Source organism: Corvus hawaiiensis, chromosome 8 (assembly GCF_020740725.1).
Source record: "Corvus hawaiiensis isolate bCorHaw1 chromosome 8, bCorHaw1.pri.cur, whole genome shotgun sequence".
Classification (NCBI taxonomy): Eukaryota; Metazoa; Chordata; class Aves; order Passeriformes; family Corvidae; genus Corvus; species Corvus hawaiiensis.
Window position 1 is genome coordinate 4,676,765 of NC_063220.1, and position 17,982 is coordinate 4,694,746.

The 17,982-nt window shown below is 45.7% G+C and overlaps 1 protein-coding gene across 1 annotated transcript in view; it reads right to left on the reverse strand.

Moving 5' to 3' along the window:
- Window positions 1-14,332, reverse strand: part of HTRA1 (HtrA serine peptidase 1) — a 32,126-nt gene extending 17,794 nt beyond the window's left edge. The window contains exons 1-2 of the mRNA XM_048311264.1: window positions 14,292-14,332; window positions 13,335-14,101 (exon numbers count right to left, since the gene is read on the reverse strand). Coding sequence (XP_048167221.1) covers window positions 13,335-14,101; window positions 14,292-14,332 — 808 coding nt within the window. The remainder of the gene's footprint in view (window positions 1-13,334; window positions 14,102-14,291) is intronic.
- Window positions 14,333-17,982: the final 3,650 nt, after the last annotated feature.

Sequence of the window (17,982 nt, forward strand, 5' to 3'; positions counted from 1 at the left end):
ACCTGTCTGCACCAAGAGATGTCTAAAAATCTCTGGGAAAAACTCACAATTCTGGCACAGCTTCTCCTTCTGAAGCAGTTCAGGGCCAAAACACTCCTTTATAAAACTGGGAGCAACTATGCAAATTGGGAACATCCCAAAGAGCTATTTTGTGTTCCTTTAGAGGCAAGAAACACCCTTTGTTCTCACTGCAGTTTTATTTGGTGCATCCATCTCATGTTATACAGGCACAAGCCAAGCCTGCAACAGACTTTCAGGAGTATTAATGTGTTGTGCTGCTCCCATCCATCTCTGCCATTTGGCTTCTAAATCTGTGCAGAGATTAAAGCAATAAGCAGCTTTGGATGCTGTAAGTGCCTTTTGACAGCGTAAGAGGACAGTTTATTTGCAGAATCACAGGAGACCAAGGACTATCCCAGAAAACCATCCCAATACTGAAACCCTGAATGCCCTCTGCTATTGGAAAAACCAAAGTGGAAAACCATGCAAACTTTTAAGTACACACTGGAGGCAATAATATTTTGGGAACAAAATGCCTCTGCTTTTAACACTAGCCAGACAAGTTTGATTCAGGGGCAAACATGTTCCAGGTGACTTCCCAATGCCAGCCAGCACAGCTGCCCTCAGGAGAGGGGTGCATGCTCCACCCAAACATTATCTGTCACTCAAGAACAGGTTTTTTTCTTATTTACACCCTGTGAAACATCTCAAGGACTTTTAAATGCAGCCAGTCACAAGCAGCAGCCACAGCAGTAACCACGAAATCCGCTGTGCGGTTCCGGAAATGTTTATCTGCTTTATGAAGCAGCAACATTGATCAGGAAACTCTTGTCCTCACCTACTGTCTTCCTCAAGAGTAATTCAGTGCTTTCTGATTTACACATGAGCTGTTGCCCTTGGGCTTTCACCCCACAGGGGCATAAGGGCTTGCTGATTGAGAAATATCAATTTACTGAAGGATTTCTATTCCTTACTAGAAATATTCGGTATCAAACAATTCATACCACTGTTGTAAAGCTGACGATTATAACGGGGATAGTTTTGGAAAACTGCTACAATAAGAAATGCAGTTTGGAATTATCCACTTGCATGAAATAGGTGCTTGGACAGATTATCAGATGGGATTAACGTGGTGCTGGGCTAAAATGCCACAGGGCACTGCTGCATCCATCGATATGCTTTGTGATCACTGCTTGTAAAATGATTTCATCTCCACTGCAATGCTGTAGACATCCAAAGGTCACATCCTGCCCTTGGGGAAAAAAAAAAAGACAGCTCCACGGATGAGGAAACTGCACAGGAAAAGCACAGCCTTTTTTTATGCCTTCAATCTTTTTTGCTTTTAGCCATTGAAGAAGAAAAAGGATGCCCAGGCTGTACATGGTGAGACTGCTAATACTTCACCTCAGAGCTGCCTTCCCTTGGAACTGGAGCCTACAAAAGCCAAGATTTCAGAGGCAACAGTATTTTGTACGTAATCCACCTCCTCATGCAGTCCCAAACTAAACTGTGGAGTGAAAAAAAAAGCTTCAGAATTTCCTACTTTGGAAAAGTTAGATAATAAATACTAATTCATGGCATACTGACCCAAAAAGCTCACAGCAGCTGGCCACGCCTGCCTATTGCTTATGTATTAGGAATTTCTGCATTGTGTAACACAGTTTTGCAACAGCTCTTGAACCATTGCCCATTTAAATGGAAAAAATACCTTTTAAAAGCAAATAAACAACAGTCAAAGCACTAATTCTGGTGAATTCATTGATGAATGTTAACGAAAATAATTCCTGTGAGCTGGTCTTTACCATCGACATAAAACCTGAAGGCTGTAGTAGAAATATCAATATATTGAAAATTTCTTCTGTCATTGAGATAAAGAGTAATGGGGGCGGGGGTAAAAAACGAGACCAAAATAAGCATGCTTATCATTTGCATATTATTCACATACTTAATGCTCCCCACAGCTAATTGTTCTTTGGGATTACTGAGCCACACACTGGGGGTTGAGAGGTTCACTGATCTTTCCTACAAGAAACCACCCGTGTGGAATTTTATATAAGGTTTGAACCTAGGCACAAACTACTCCGTGGAAGCCTAAATGGCCAAAAACCCACCAATATTACAAATTTAATATGAGAAGATGCTCATTCCTCAACCACCCCAGGGCAGTTTCCAGCCATCACCAGCCACTGTAGAAGACAGCAGTGAAACTGAGAACTTCACCAGGTACACTTTCCTCTTCTCTCTTAAACATTTATTTTCCAGCTGTACCAACAGCTCAGGGGCTTAGCAGAAAATACGTTTTGGTTTTTGGTTTGGAGGGATTTTTTTTTTGTGGGGGTGGTGTTGTTTTGGTTTGGTTTTAAATCATTGAGAGTTGGGCTTGAATAAAGCTCTAGCTCCTAAATACCTTCAGGCTCTGACGTTCAGATCTTCCCAGACTGCTTGTCTTTCTATTTATATGCTGTGATTATTGTGTTTTGTAACGTTTTTATTGAACTATTGCACAATGCCCTAAATGCCCACGAGCACGGCTAAGAAACCTTTATTAATGACATTATAAAGATGATTGTTGTGAATTCAGTTAATGACCAAAAAAAAGAAAAATACAAATAGGTTATAGCATGAAGAATTCCCAAGGCAACTAATTCTTCAAGGACTTCAAAGGTGTGCTGGCTGCCAGCCCTGAAATGAAAGGGCAAATCTCTGCCAACTGGCATTAACAGGGCTAATAATCAGTAAACAGACTGCTAGGAGAGCAAGACAGAGTACCAAGCCATGAGAAAAAGCACACCTAGCTGTAAACAACTGAAGTAATTTGGTTTCATAAAGAGGAGCCAAAAAGCAAATTAAGATCTGGGTTCTGGTTAGGTCATTACTCAAAGTGGCATCGATGCAATGATGCTCACAGCTCACACATGCTGCTTTTGGTGGTTATTTTGAGCTAAACTGAAGAGATGCTGTGGAGATAGAAATCTCACCAAAGTAACCTCTCCCCTTCAGCTGGGAGAGCTGTGTCTGCTGCTCTGGACTTCTCTTGGTGTAGGGAAGAGAGCAGGTCTTCAAACAAAGCTTTAGGCACATCTCAGTCAGACATGATGCTTTTCCCCATCCCATTTTCACCTGTTTTCCCCTTTTCAAAAGAGGGGGTTCTGCTCTCCTTCATCAGGACCTTCCCACTGACTGAAGTTAGGACCAACACAGTTATCCCATCCAATGGGACTTTTAGACCCAGTGACAGGGAAAAAGGTACACCCCAGCAAGCCTCTCCCTTACACCCTCACTGAAGGGCTGCAGTTTATGGGGTAACTAAAGATATTAAACTACCCAGGCTGCTGAAAATAGGTGATTATTTCCTCTGGCACTCACCACTTGCTCAACAATATGTTTAGACACACACAAGGGTTTGAAAGCACAGCTTGGGTTTGGGATGCTCTGCAGAACGAAACCAAAAGAGCTCCAGCACTCACGAAACCTCTGGGCTGCCAGAACCGGTGACTACTGACACAAACCACAAACCAAGTTTTGCTTGGAGAACTTCCACCCTCCCAAATAAAACTCCAGCCGCTGGTGTTTGTACAAACTTCCATTCATGCCATATGAAAACGTTCAAACCTCTTGACTATGGAGACAAAAAACTCCAGCAAAGGTGCTCAGCTCACGCTGAAAACAGGGGGATCAGCAAGCCCTGCTGGAGAGAGACAAGGGGAAAAGTGTGGGAATCTGCTGCCACACATTCTTTTTTTAAATTACAGAAAACTGCAAGCCTAAATATTCCACTTCCTATTCAAGGATAGATGGTGTAATTCACCAAAAAAAGGGTGTTACACAATGAAAACACTAAGAAAATAAGAAACAACATTCTACGTGTCACAGGCAATTTACTCAAGAGCAACTCTTAGGTCATGGGAGGGAATTTTGAGAGGTCTAAACCACAGCACCTTGTTAATAGACATGCTATTGCATCAGTTATTTTTCCCCCTGTATAATCCATGGAGGAACTCAAGACACTTCACAGATTTCTGGAAGGTCTGTATTACTGTGACATCCTTAAAAGCAGAAATATTTTCGTAGCCCTAAATAATGGTAGAATAAAATGCTTGAGACCTCTCCAAACAGTAAACTGCACAAATCTGGTCTTCACTTAAACTATTTCCTGCAGCAAGAACCACTGCAAAATTAAAGTGAGGATTTTAAGTAAAATTGCTATTTGGCATAAATGCACACGTGCAAAGGGAAACTAAAGTCCATTTTCATCATCATAATATTTACGTGATCAATTCTTTCTTGGCAGTCTTCAACAAGGACTTTGTATTTTCCCTGCTAATCCGAAAGCATAAACCCATTCATTTTAATCACCAACTTTAAACAAAACAAAAGGAGCTGCCAAGCTAAACAAAACAGGGAATCTACACAAAGTTCATAGAACAGAACAGCTCTCAAATTAATGGTAACCCAGGACAGTTTTCAGACCAATATGTGGTTGCTCGAGTAACAAAAGCACGTTTGAGTAACAAAAGGAAGGTGGAAAAGTTTCACATCTTAATGGATATTCTACTGGTACACTACTGGACACAAATTAATGCTTGCCCTGAGCAGAGCTTAAAAGGGAAAGGTATTGAGAATCCAGCTGGAGTAAGTAAAAGCAGATATTGGCAACACAAGAAGGTTACCAACAGCTGATGTCCCATCCCTGGAAGTGTCCAAGAACAGGTTGGACAGGGCTTGGAGCAGCCTGGGACAGTGGAAGGTGTCCCTGCCCATGGCAGGGGTTGGAATGAGATGGTCTTTAAGGTTCCTTCCAACCTAAACCACTCTGTGACAGTATGAATTATCAGGCTATATGGGGAGAAATACACATAAATAGATCTTGTGTGTTTATAAAATGGGAAAACAAGAACAAAAAGTATTTGAAGATAATGAAATTGCAAAGCAAAGCCTTCAGAGAACTTTGGTCCAATGTCTTCAGCCCAGCTTCTTTCTTAGTGGGAATCAGACCTCTTTGGCTTCCAGTACCAAGGCAGTACAGGATCTTCTTGCCACTGAAAATGGTCAGTGGGCAAATTCTTCATGTAACATGCCCATAGCTTGCCTCTAGGAAGTTCCTATATACTTTCATATTTACACTTATATTTTTAGCCAAACAGGAACTTTTCCTACCACTTACCTACAAGGCAGAATAAGTGGGAAGTTAATCGGATACAGAATATCTTTGTTACAGCTCCGCTGCTGAATTACTATAGATCACAGGGTTGGAAGGTTCTGCAAAGGAGGAACGCCCTGGATGGGTGCATCTTGGTCCAAGCCGTGTTACTCAGTCTCCCTGTAACTTGTGAAAAGCAATTTGTGCTTTAGTGTCCTAGATTTATCTCTAAAATGGGCATAACCCCTATTTTATCTGATTGGAACAGTCATGGGCTTTAGCAACCCTTGCAGAACCTCACAGGGAGAAAATATGTATATAAAAAACTCTCAGGAATGCCAGAAATTCCCTTATAAACCAAGTGCACTGGCTGCCCCTGCAAAACAGACTCACAGAGCAGCAAGGAACAAAAGCCACCAGACTTTCGAGCAGATGAGGCTCAAAAGCAACTGGGTGTCAGCAGGGAGGGCAGGAATCCAGAAAGGAGCGACAGCTCCATCTAAAACAACAGGAAACTGCAATTCCTTCTGTAAACAGCAGCGCTGAGGTGGGAGGAAACCCAGCTTGTGCATAAACAGGCAGGCCTGGAGCCCCGGGAAGGAGGAGCAGGAACCCTGGGAGCAGGAACACGCCGTTCCCGCAGCAGCATTGCCATATTAATACAGTGCTGAGCGGGGGCTCAGCGAGATGACAAATTAATTGGGAGCCAGGAGCCCTCTGACAAAGGCACAGGGCTCTGGTGGCTGTGCCAGCAGTGCTGGCAGTGCCCTGCACAGGCACCAGGCGTGGCACAAGCAGAGGAGGCAGCGTGCAGGGAGATGCTCAGACACACAGAATAAAGGTGAAGAGCAATTCAGGACAGGGGCAAAGAGTGCTGAGCTCGAAAATGTCATTAACAGCAGCCCTGCCTGAGCTGGAAACACTAAGAAATGTAACTCAGGTAGTTATGGAAAAGAGTCTGCCCCATTTCCTGCAGACAGAGGAACAGAATATTTCAGCCAACAGGTTAAAGCAGACGTATTCTCTAAAGAAGGTTGAAAATACAACAGATGAGTCAGGAATAATTTCTCCTCTCCTTTTTTCCAGCCCTGCTCAGTCTGTATCACTTCCAAGTCGGGTCATCACCCTGCTTTACCTCCCTGCTCCAACTCACTACAGGCAGAGAACCAGAAAAATAACCTCAAAACTGCCATTAAGTACCAACGACGTGGTAATTCCCATAACCCACATGTAACCAGCAGCTGTCCGATCTTGAGAATTCCTCTTAAAATTATAAACCCATTAAGATCTCATTTTAAGTATGTGAGAAACTTTTGCACTGCATCTTCAGAAGAAATCCCTGCTTAAGAGAGACTCAGCTTCAACTTCCAGGAACCCTGGTATGAAGACACCAGGGAATAAAAACAAGTTCTTGTTTCCATGCTTCTTAAACTTCTCTCTAACCTAAAAAAAAACCTCTTAAGGGGAAAGCCTATAAAAAGCTTCCTAGGATGCTGCTTTTCGGCAGCTGGAGGAGGCATTGATTTCACTGCTTTGCTGTGGCAGGACTTAAGAGTGACATGGAGCTGATACAAATAAGGATCAAATCTATAGGAAAAAATACAGAAAGCCCTCAGAACAGTAATAAAACAAACACCACTGCTACTCTGGGGTGTTGTAATTGTACAATACATAAACCCAGCACAACTATGTTACAAAAGCCTCAATAGCCTGAAAAATCTGTCAGCCTTTGGCAGTATTTTCTACATCTGTCTCAAGAATCACTCCAAGACCACCCAGATTTGTTTTAGTGCAGACTTCAGAAATCAGTGAGTGGCTGGGAATTGAATCTGGAGTAATGTGGATGTTCCTTCTACCACCCTACTCGGAGAGGTGCAAGAAGGAGGTGGCAGTGCCACTGGTGAGGCAGCCACTGTCACACAGCACCCTGCTGCTCCTGTAGTTCCTCATGAAAGGTTTAAAGGAGAGCAGGTTTCTATTTCACTCTCTCAATTATGCATTTTTAAAAGATATTTAGAATTCTCATTATTATATTCACTGCTCCCCTAACAATAGTAGCTATTTAAATAGCGATATTTTTATCCACCCACCCATTCTGCTTTATTTTATGGGCCATCCAAGTATTTTTTGTATTTATAAGTGGCTTCTGCTTGCCCACTTTTCGTGTCTGAATACAAAAGCAAACAAGGCCAAGCTTTACCTTCATAGGTCAAGGTCTACCCAGAGATAGAGAAAGGGCAGACATTCCAAACAGTGCCTGTGCTGTCCTGGAAAAAGGAGTGAATCATCCCTTTACCACCACAAATGTTGAAGTATGAGATTCCTGGGGGGTTGTGTTTATTTTGGGGGTGGGATGGTGGGAGAGGAGAGACTTGTTTGGGTTTCTCTTCCTTCCTAGTGCTTGGTCCACCCACTTCTTCCCTCCTCCAAGAGGACTTTTCTGCGGACGCAGATCGACAGATCATTGATGCTGTTTGCAGGGCAAAGCCAAAACTGCAGCCTGCAAGTTTGAGAAATAAGAGTAATGGAAAAGAAAAGTAATGGAAAATGGAGCAGCAGTGCTGGCAAGGGACAGAAAACTGAGTAGGGACTCATGAAAGCTCAGTTTGCTCTCAGCTCTGCTGCTGGCTGACCTTGAGCGAAGCTCTTCATCTTTCCCTGCCCTAGATCCACTATCTGTGAAATGGTACAATGACAGCAGCCTCTGGAAAAATATTGTGAGCTCCTCCTAATGTTACTCTCTGAAAATAGATCAAATTTTAGACCACTGGGTAACTTCTGTGCATGGCTACCACATTTAATAAGTGTTATTTCATCCATCAGTTGTCTGGTGACAAAAATATGCACAAATCCAAGCACTACCAGAAACATTTTAACCACATAGCTCTGTCTCACTGGGATTTCTAGCAGCAGTTCTGCAAGAGGGGATGTAGAACTATTCACTTTACATCCCTCTCCCATGTCTCACCAAAAAAAGGCTTTACAAGAGCGAGGCAATGGAAAAACTGAGAAGCCCTGATGGGAAAAAATGACAGAGACAAGAATGAGGTTTGGTTAACCAACACCGCACAGGGTTTTAATGGCACTGCCACACCACTGCTGGCACCAACAGGGCCGGGTACTATCCTGGTGCCAGCCTGCAGGGCTGCTGTGCAGGAAAGGCAGAGGAAAATCCATCTGCTCACATGTGACACACACATTTGCTTTGTTTTCCCACTTTTTTCCTCCAGAATCAAGCTCCTGGCAGAGCACTTGTAACAAATAGCACAACACAGCTGACCTCCAGCCTTGTGCTTCACTTTATCTGGGTACCTGATATTAACCCAGAAATTCAAGAGCTGCTCTGCCTGGCTGCGTAATTCATCTCCAAGGGGTAAAATATGGCAGTAAAGATCTTCTCAGTTCACTAAACTTTAAAATAACTTGTCACCTGTGTCCTGTCCCACAAGCTTGAGATCCTATAACTCTCCTGTTACCTACAGATATGAGGTCAACATCAGTTAGGATGAGATCAATTATTTTATATCCCTGTAATATACAGGAGTGGAGGCTTATTTTTTAGCTACATTCTTCTCTTTGAAACAGGACAACCAATCACAATGACCTGCATCCAGAAGGCAAAATAAAATATTTTTTTCTACATCCTGAACACAGCCTCAAAAATAATGTCAGATATCCACCTGGGCCCAGTTACAAAGGCAGTGGGACTCTCTGCCAAGCCCAGCCAGAGATCCTATCCAGCAGCTTCTGGGAGTGAGGAATGGCTGTATTTACAACACAAGTTCCACAGAACCCCAGTTTCTATTTCTAGCTTTGCTTTCTCTTACTCCAAGCACACGTAAATTCACATTTGAAAAATATTTTCCAGCTTCTCCTATTTCTTGGACAGCAGAGCCTTAAATCTGCTTGGGATATGCTGCCTCCCTCACATCCAAACTCTGCTTAACAACACTCCTGCTGCTTACTCATGGCCTCAAGTATTCCTGCCCAGTCCACAGGTACCTTTAAATTTCAAAGCCCAGAAGATGAAAGGATTGAATCATTCCTTGTTCCAAATCTGTATTTACTGACTTGACTGTTTGAAGTCTGGAGACTGCAAAATTACTGCCTGCTCCCCGGGAAAGAAATATAGATGTGGAGAGGGGAAAAGGTGAGCTTCTTCAGACAAACCACTTCTCACAGTTGCCTCCTCTCTGAGCTGAATACTTGGCTTTGGAAAAGCGTTTTAATCCCACACTTGGGGATTGGTTCTCTTCTGGAAAGATGTTGCTATTTATTTCCATTGCCTTCAGCTGCCTCTTCTCTCCCTCCCTGCCTCCCTTCTTCTGCTGCTGCAAAATAGACCGAGGAAAAGTCAAAAGAGAATCATGTTCAGACCACCCAAACAGCAACTGAGGGAGAGAGATGAAATTTAACAGCACTGGAATGCTTATTTGTGCCCCCAGACCCTAAAAACCTGGTCCTCCTGGGTCATTTTTAATTGACTTGGCACGTGCCAAGTAACCTGCCAAGGTCTCCCAACACTTCTTCAGCACACAAATAATAATAATAAAAACACCACCGTGTGCCTGTTATTATCTTTGGGGAAACAGCTGAAAGCCTTGTTCATAACAACCGTATCAACTTCCCTCTTGATAAATATCTGGCCGAGTTCCCAGCCTCTACAGACTTCCCGGCTGAGTTTCTCTCCCTGCCCTGATTATCCATTCCTGCCAGGCTCAGCACTGCCAGCCCATTAGCACTATCAGCACCACGGGCACAGGAATGCAGGCAGGTCCATCTCCTTCCCATCCTCTGCTGCACTGAGCTCTTATGCTGTTTTTGAAGGGCTCGGGTAATGGCAAATGGGTTATTGACCACAGAGGTCCTTTTCTCCTGCCAGATAATTACACAGAGACACTTGGATGCAGTTTTGCCTGGTGCATTTCAAAATACAGTCAGCCACTTTGCAAGAAACTTGAGTTTGAGTGATTTTTTTCCTTCCCCTTCCCTGTCTCTAGAACTGTGAAATTTGGTGATGAAGTAGCAAAGTCTGTATCTCAGTGATACACAGCTTTCTAGACTGAGAGTTACCCCTCACCTCTGCCTTCCCCCCAAGCAACCAAGCTGCAAGGACCTGCTTAATCTAAACCATAAGAGCTCCCATCAAACCCCAGATATGACATCATGCTGTGAGCACTCCTGGAATAGAAGTGTGAGCCACCTGTGACAGATGTCGGCAAGCTGAGGACTGCTGAGGTCACTGGGATACCACATCAGACATAGTAAACCTAATAAAAATATGAAAACATATAAAACCAGCTCAAAACCAGGCAGAACATAGTTAGAAATGGAGAGCAACCACAAGGAATGTTCTTCTTCCTCGGGTTAATGAGGAAAGGACAAATCCAGGTTAGTTTACACTTTACAGTGTGAAGAGCACAACGAGGAGAGAAGGGCACACTGTCCCAAAACGCCTGCCAGCACTTGTGGGAAAAACGAGAAAGGGAAGAAAGCCTGGTTTAAGTTGTGTGTTGAGCCTTCTTCCCTTGGTCAGCAGGAGGGATTTAAGGCCACCAAAAACATATTTGCAGAAGAAAAAGAAAACATCCTGCCAGCACGCTGAGCCTCACCACTGAATACTGAGGTCTCGTGGCACTGACCTCACTCCTGGGTGTGGGATGCTCACAGTTTCACCTTCTCTCTGTGCCTTTGCATTTTCAGTGCTATCAACACGCACTGAGCTGCACCAGCACGGGCTCTGCAGGCCTGAACATCCTGCAGCAACATCTCTCATGCTCTGGGGGAAAGGGAGGATTTCTTCAGTGACAGCTCAGGAGCCCTGTCCAGACTGGTGCAGAAAGGGCCACAACAGGACGGGTACCACTGGTTATGCTGCCCGTGGCCACAGCCCAGCTGGACACTGCTGGGAAGAGTTTGTGTTTTTTAAGGCTCATTTTGCACAGGAAAATATCCCCCTTATGCACACAGAGCCAGAGCAACCTGCTCCTGCCTCTACTGCAGCTGGTATTTGAACAGATTCCCTGGGAAACACTGAAGGGCAAAAAAGAGCACCAGGAATGGACTGTAATAGATGAAAGTCGAACATGACAGGAAGTTTTACTTTATTTTAAGCAATATACACAATATTGTACTTGACCAGCTACTGAAACAGTGTAAAGCTTAAAAACAACAACAAAAAGTGCTTTCCAAACACTTTCTCTACATCCCCATCCCTTCATTTCCCTGGACCATTGCGTTGTATTGACCAAATTATTTATATGGGTGTGTTACTATGAAAAAAATTGCCAAAGACAGCTCAATCCCCAGATAGAAAAAGCACTCCCAAGGATGAACTCAAAGTAAAATTAAAAATTAACTACTCTAAGGAGACAAATATTAGGCAATGCTTCTTTCAAAACATTGATTCAAGCACTTTACTCTCCAACCCTTTTTATTTCAGGTTCTTTACATATGAAAAAAAAGCTCTGCTGGTAGCAATGTTTGCTCTTATCTAGGGATAAACATGTGCTACTGGTTGGCTTCTCCAGCACTTTCTTTTTGTCCCAGAGGTGCAACAGGGCAAAATGATTGTCTGGAATTACTCCTGATGGATCTACAACAGCAGAGCTTTCCCAGACAGGGTCTCTGTGCAGCCTGTGCATTCTCTGTACCCCCCACCAGAGGCACGTACTGCTCCCAGCTCAAACACAGCCCCAATTCTGCAAGCGTTCAGCACAAAAGGCTGAGAAGACAATATTGGTTTCATGAATTGAGAATAAAAATCACAAGGCATTGTCTTACACTGGGCATCAGGAAACTGTGGCGTGAAAGGTTCAATTGTCTCTAGTGTCAGCAAATGCCAGCAACGTCCCATGGAGCACAACACAGCTTTGACACCGAGGGGACAACCAGGGGTACAAAAATTTGATTGTGTTGACACCAAAGCTGGGAGCTTGTTCTGTAACACAGGATTGGGATTTCACCCAATCTGAACACACAGCCACTGTACATCGGAATGTTTTTCTGCTGGAGAGATGACGGCTAAGTGTAGAAAAATGTGTGTTTTAAAAGGAAGTAAGTCCACAAATGATACAGCCTATACCAAAAGAATCAATCCTCGTTGAAACAGCGCTGATTTACTTAAAGGTGACTACCACTTCAGAAAAAAAGACTGAATTCATGCTAATTTTTACGCATTACCCCCTAATGGTGCTGAATGGCTTGGAAAGGATACACAGCCTTGGCTTAGAGGTTTAATCCAGCCTGTATTAGGGGCTGCATCTTGTGACGATCATCCCCTGCTTATCCCAGCGCGGTTTTGCCCCGCCGTGTGTCACATCCGGCACTCACCGCTCCTACAAGACCAAACACTTCGCCGGGCTGCTCAGCCCAGTCGCTCCAGCTGCTGAGCCACCGTTTCGTAACCCAGCAATGCCTTTTTATACCGTTTACAAATAATAGCATCCGTCCTGCAGCTCTGAGGACTCACATTACATTCGATTTGACCGCACTGACAGCTAAAGAACGCTGAAGGAAAAATGCGACGCGTTGTTACTTATCGGCGGCCATCTCCATCCTCAAAAAAAAACTCAACAAAAACAAACACAAAACTCTGGACTGAGCTTAACACGCTGTTACAGGCTTCTTCCTTTCCAGCAAGTCTTTTATTAAATAATCAGAGCGCATCTGCTAAGCCGGGTCAAGGCAGGCAGCAGCCTGCTCTGCCCACCCCTTTGCTCCATCACATCTGAACGGCTCCCGCATTCCTGGCTTTATTCCCCAGGGCATTTCCCTGTGACAAAGCGCCGGGACGGGAGCGCGCTCGAGTTATTTCTCCGAACTTTGCTGGAGCCGCACAGCCGGCCCCGGGTTCGCATCCGTACCCGCCTCTGGGGGTTTGCACCAATTTCCCCCAGTTTCGAGTCCGACATCACCTCTCGGGGGTGGGAGATAAGTTTAAATCGGGGGTAGGGTTTTTTTTTCCCCCGGCACTTGACACCCGCGGCCAAACCTCATTCCTGCTCCAGTTTCTCGCCGAGCTGGAGCGCCCAAGTTGAGCCGCGGCCAAGCCTCGACTCCAGCTCCTCTCTCTCCGCGGTCCCTCCTCCCCTCGAGGCGGTGGCAGCACGGCCCGGGACGCCGGGCTGAGGACCACGGGGCTGAACCTCCGCGCTACCCCCGCACCCCGGCACATCCCCCCGCGCATCCTCACCCTGCCCGCAGGCTCCGCGCTGGATGGCGATGATGGGCGGCTGCCGGAGGCGCTCTGCGCGGCGGCTGGCGGCCCGCAGCTGGCAGGGGCTGGCGTAGGTCACCGCATCGCTGCCGCACACGGGCTCGGTGCTGGTGCACTGGCAGCGCCCCGCGGCCGCCCGCTTGCGCACCGTGGCCGAGGCGGGGACGCCGGCGCCGGGCGGCACCACGCACTGCAGCCCCTCTCCGCAGGGCGGCCCGCCGCCCCCCGCGCCCCCGCACGCCTCGCCCTCCTCCGCGCCGCACACGCGGCAGCAGCCGCAGGCGTCCAGCACGGGCCCGCCGGGGCAGGCTGCGGGCAGCGCCGGGCAGCGCGACCGATCGCAGCGCTCGGGGCAGGCGGGCGGCGGCGCGGCCAGCAGCGGCGGCAGCACGGAGGGCAGCAGGGCCGCCAGCAGCAGCGTCCAGCCCCGCAGCGGCATCGCGGCGGCGGCTCCGGGGCGGCGAGCGCGGTGAGCGCGCCGGGGGCCGGGCGGCCGCTTTAAGCCGAGACGCGGCGGGGCGGGGCGGGACCGCGGGCGCGGCCCCCCCTCCACCCGGCTGGGACACCCCCACACCGCCCCCCGGGACCGTGACACCCCCCCCCGGGACAGCGACAGCCTCTCCCCGCCGCCTTGGCTCGTGTGGTTACACGGCTTTGGTCCGGCGCTGCGGGGAAACTTGGCGGTGAAAGCGCCGAAATCGCGACAGGCGATTATGATCAGGGGAAAGGCTGATAACGCGCTCCTGCAAACAAGGGGGGGGGGGGGGGGGGACGCTTCCCCACCTCAGGAATTACGGGAAAGCAACCCAGAGTGAGCGCCGATAACGTTTCCAGCTGATAAGGGGATGGATGGAGCCAGCCGGTCCCACGGTAGAAGGAGTGAAGCGATACGCCCATTATATGTAAATGTATGCAAACATCAGGCATCCCCACCGGGAATGCCCGGCATTCCCGCACACGGCGAGCCGTGACATTCCCGGCTCGGAGGGATGGGAGGAAGGATGCTCCCGACCCTTCTGCTCGGCCCCGCTTCACCCGGGATGCTCAGAGCCGCAGGGCGAGGCGGATACCGGCAATCAGCAGAAGTTTAATCTACCGAAATAATAATCGGGAAAAAAAAAAAAATCAAAAGTCGTTTTCCATCATCCCACAAGCAGGCTGATCCCATTTATCCGGCAGCTGGGCAACGGCCAGAACCTATGGACAGCGGCCTCTCTGCCATCTGCTCTTTGGGCACACACAAGGTGCTCTGAAAGGAGGTTTAATTACTACCAAGCGCCCTCCGAGGGACAGGGCATCCCTGCCAAAGATGGGAGGGAGGGAACGGTTTAAAAGAGCTGGAAACTGAGCAAAGCCAATTTTTTTTTTTTTTTTTAATTACAAGCCGATTAAACTTTTGAACTGACTCCCCATCTATAATTATTTAAGTGTACCTTTATCAGGCACCGATAACCAAGCAGCTAATGAACTTTACAACCCATTAGGCAAGAGGAAATGCTGTTAACTGTTAGATGAGCTGCAACCAAGGAGATGAACTTGGCAGCAGCTACATTAATACAAAATAATTCGAAGTCTTTTCTCCTAGGAAAAGTTTAACAACGAGCCACTTCAGCAGGTAGCAGCAGCATCCCAAGCACCAGAATTCAAATTGTTCCAGGGAACATCATAAAAACTTATCAAACTGTGTCAAAACTTACTAAACTGCTTGGTTAGTACCTGAAGGTGGGGAACCATGTATATTCCAGTGTTCCCAGGTAAAGTTCCAGTGTGAACTCTTTTCATCTGTTGTTTTCAAGTAACTTCTACGCTCTGCAAGAAAGGAGATTTCAGGAGAATTACCTGATTTCAGAAGTGACCCAAGTAGTAAAATGGAACAATTCACAGAAAACTACCTTAATATTAAAATCAGTAGTGCTATCACGTCTAAGAAAAAGTTTGAAAATGTTTACAAGTTTAAATCTTTTTAATGTATATATACACACATACATATACATACCCCCTATATATATATATGGATAGATATCATGGCAAAATTTTTCCAAGTTATTAGTTATCAATTGCTTATTGGCTACTTTTACTAAGCTTTGGGGTTTTATAAGCTTGGGGTTTTTTTGTTTGGTTTGGGTTTTGCCCCTTTTTAAATAAAGACAAGTCTTTAAGGAAAGATGAACCGCTTTTAGTGAAAAACAAACAAACAAACAGCCCCCACCAAACAAAAAACCAGAACAAAAACAAAACACCAAACCCCATTAAAAAAACAAACAAAAAAAACCCCAAAAAATATAACAGGTTCACAAAAGATCTTATAAGCTCCTATTTGGAAGCAGGAACAAAATATTGAAAGATCATTGAGTTATTGTGGGGTTCCATCCTCCCCAGCCCAGAAAGGCTCACTGCTTTCCTCTCACATTGCTGTGGTCAGATAACTTACTGCTGCTCCAAGCCATATCTCTGCAGCCAGGGAAAGATTACAGGCAGTGGGAAAGCTCCAGGTTCTGTCATCCTCCCTCTCTGGATGGTTGAGTCTCTTTTTATCTTGGTATTCTTTGACAGCGGTCCTTCTAGAGAGCAAAGGTGTACAACTGTATTTTTAACAAGTCAGCCAGCACTATGAGCTTCAAGGTCTTTTGGTAAGAATGTAAATCTTCTATTGAGTATCAAAAATATAATATTTTATAGTATTAATTTTATCATTTTCATCTAGGTGCACAAAATGCTGGCAATTAACATCTCTCTTCCCAGAATAACTGAGCTTAGTCTTTGGGGAGGTTAATAAATCAGCTTACCAAAAAATAGATTTGCTAATTGCCTACATGATCTGTGCAGAAGTGCCATAGACCTGAGAGGCACTGCACACCCAGCGATTATTATTTCTCCTCCACCTGATACAGAACAGCTCCCCAGGCCAGCAGACATTAACCACCAGAAAGGCTGAAAACGTGGTCTGAAAAACACACTCCAGAGACTCAGTGGTAAAATATCTCATCTCCTACTTTTCGAAAGGAACTGGGTGATAGGAGGCTCCACCTAGAGATCACATGCTGGAAATTCTCCTAGAGGTACGAAGTTTGGATACTGCTGTCAGGGATGCAGGGATGCTGTGCCAGCCCGCCCTGCCCTGCAATGTGACCCTCGGAGCACCTGGGCACACACGGAAAGGGTGGGAAGCAAGTAAAGGATGAAAACAGAGCTCACTTGGCCACAGAAAAAAGGGTAAAGTCTGAGTCTAGAAGGGTCCCGGCCAGAAAAGAGGATGAAGGAGGTTCGGAAAGGTTGGAATGCTGATAGTCTGAGCAAAGTCCAACGTCTTGGACTTTGCAGAAAGCTTTTCGAGCTTTATTCTGGTTGCTTCATTAATTATTATCATTATCATTTTGCTTCATTCCTTAATGGCTTCCTCTCAGATTTCTCAGGGAAAAAAATGGAACATCTCTACTCCCACCTCCCAAAAACCCAGGACTTCTCTACTTTAACATAACAAGAGAAGTCTTAACAAAAACTTAAAGAAAAAACCAAACCCTTTTTTAGAAAACATGTGCTGGATTCATTGCTACGTACAGGAAAAAAATGCCATTGCCTTGAAAGAGAATGGCTGCAAACCAGGGAATTTAAAGCTCCATGGTTTTTTTCCTGATATAATCTAGCCCTGGTGCTTGACAAGCATTAACTGTTGGCATAATTTACAAACTAAATGAACCACCAGGGTGCCTTTTGTAAAGCCTGACATGAACCCAAGCGACCTGCCCCAAGAAACAATGGCTAATCTGCACCAAGTATGTCTCTGTGGTCAGGTGGCATTTCCTTCCTGTCAAGAGGGCAAACCTACAAGCAGGAGTGCACGTATCACACTGCACACTGTAAAACAAGCGCTGAAACTTCGTAATTGATAGAGAACAAACCCACTGCGCTGCGAACTCGCAGCTGACACCCATCTGTTGAGAGCAGACTGACTCAGGTGTCCCGACGTGCCCGGTTACCATCAGGAGAATGCAGTGCGACAGAGCGGCTTAAATTCTTGCAAGATGCGTTCACTGCGCACAGTGATATGCAAAATGCCACTCGTTTGAAATGCAAATCCCTAATTACAGTGTCAAAAGCGACACTCTGAAGAGCAGTGTTCAACCACTACTACACCATTAGTAGTGCCTTCACAAATGAGTACCAGTTTCTTTTCCTGAGAGGCTGCGCAGAAAAGCTGAAGGGAAAAATCCAGGCAGACAACTCACAAGGCAGGATTCAGGTTTAACTCTTCCTGAGAGCTGCCTTCAGTATTTCACTGGAAGATCTCAGAAGGGCTTTAGCAGCTCACTGGCTTGGAGCATCGAATACTTTATAAGCTGTTCCACAAAGTACAGATGAGTATTAAGACATTAAATGAAACTATTAAAAGGTAAAACTACACATAGCACAGAGGGCTTCACTTTCTTAATTTCAACTTTTAGACTAAAATTCCCTATCCAGATTTCCCCTTCTTTCATTTCTTCCCTCTCTCTCACCTCTATCTAATATGGAATGGATAAAACGACAGCAATATTTCTGTTCCAAACCTTCAGAGTGCACATATTAGGTGCACTCTGTAATTTCTCCATCCATTATAACACTTACTATAAAACTTTAGAAGATT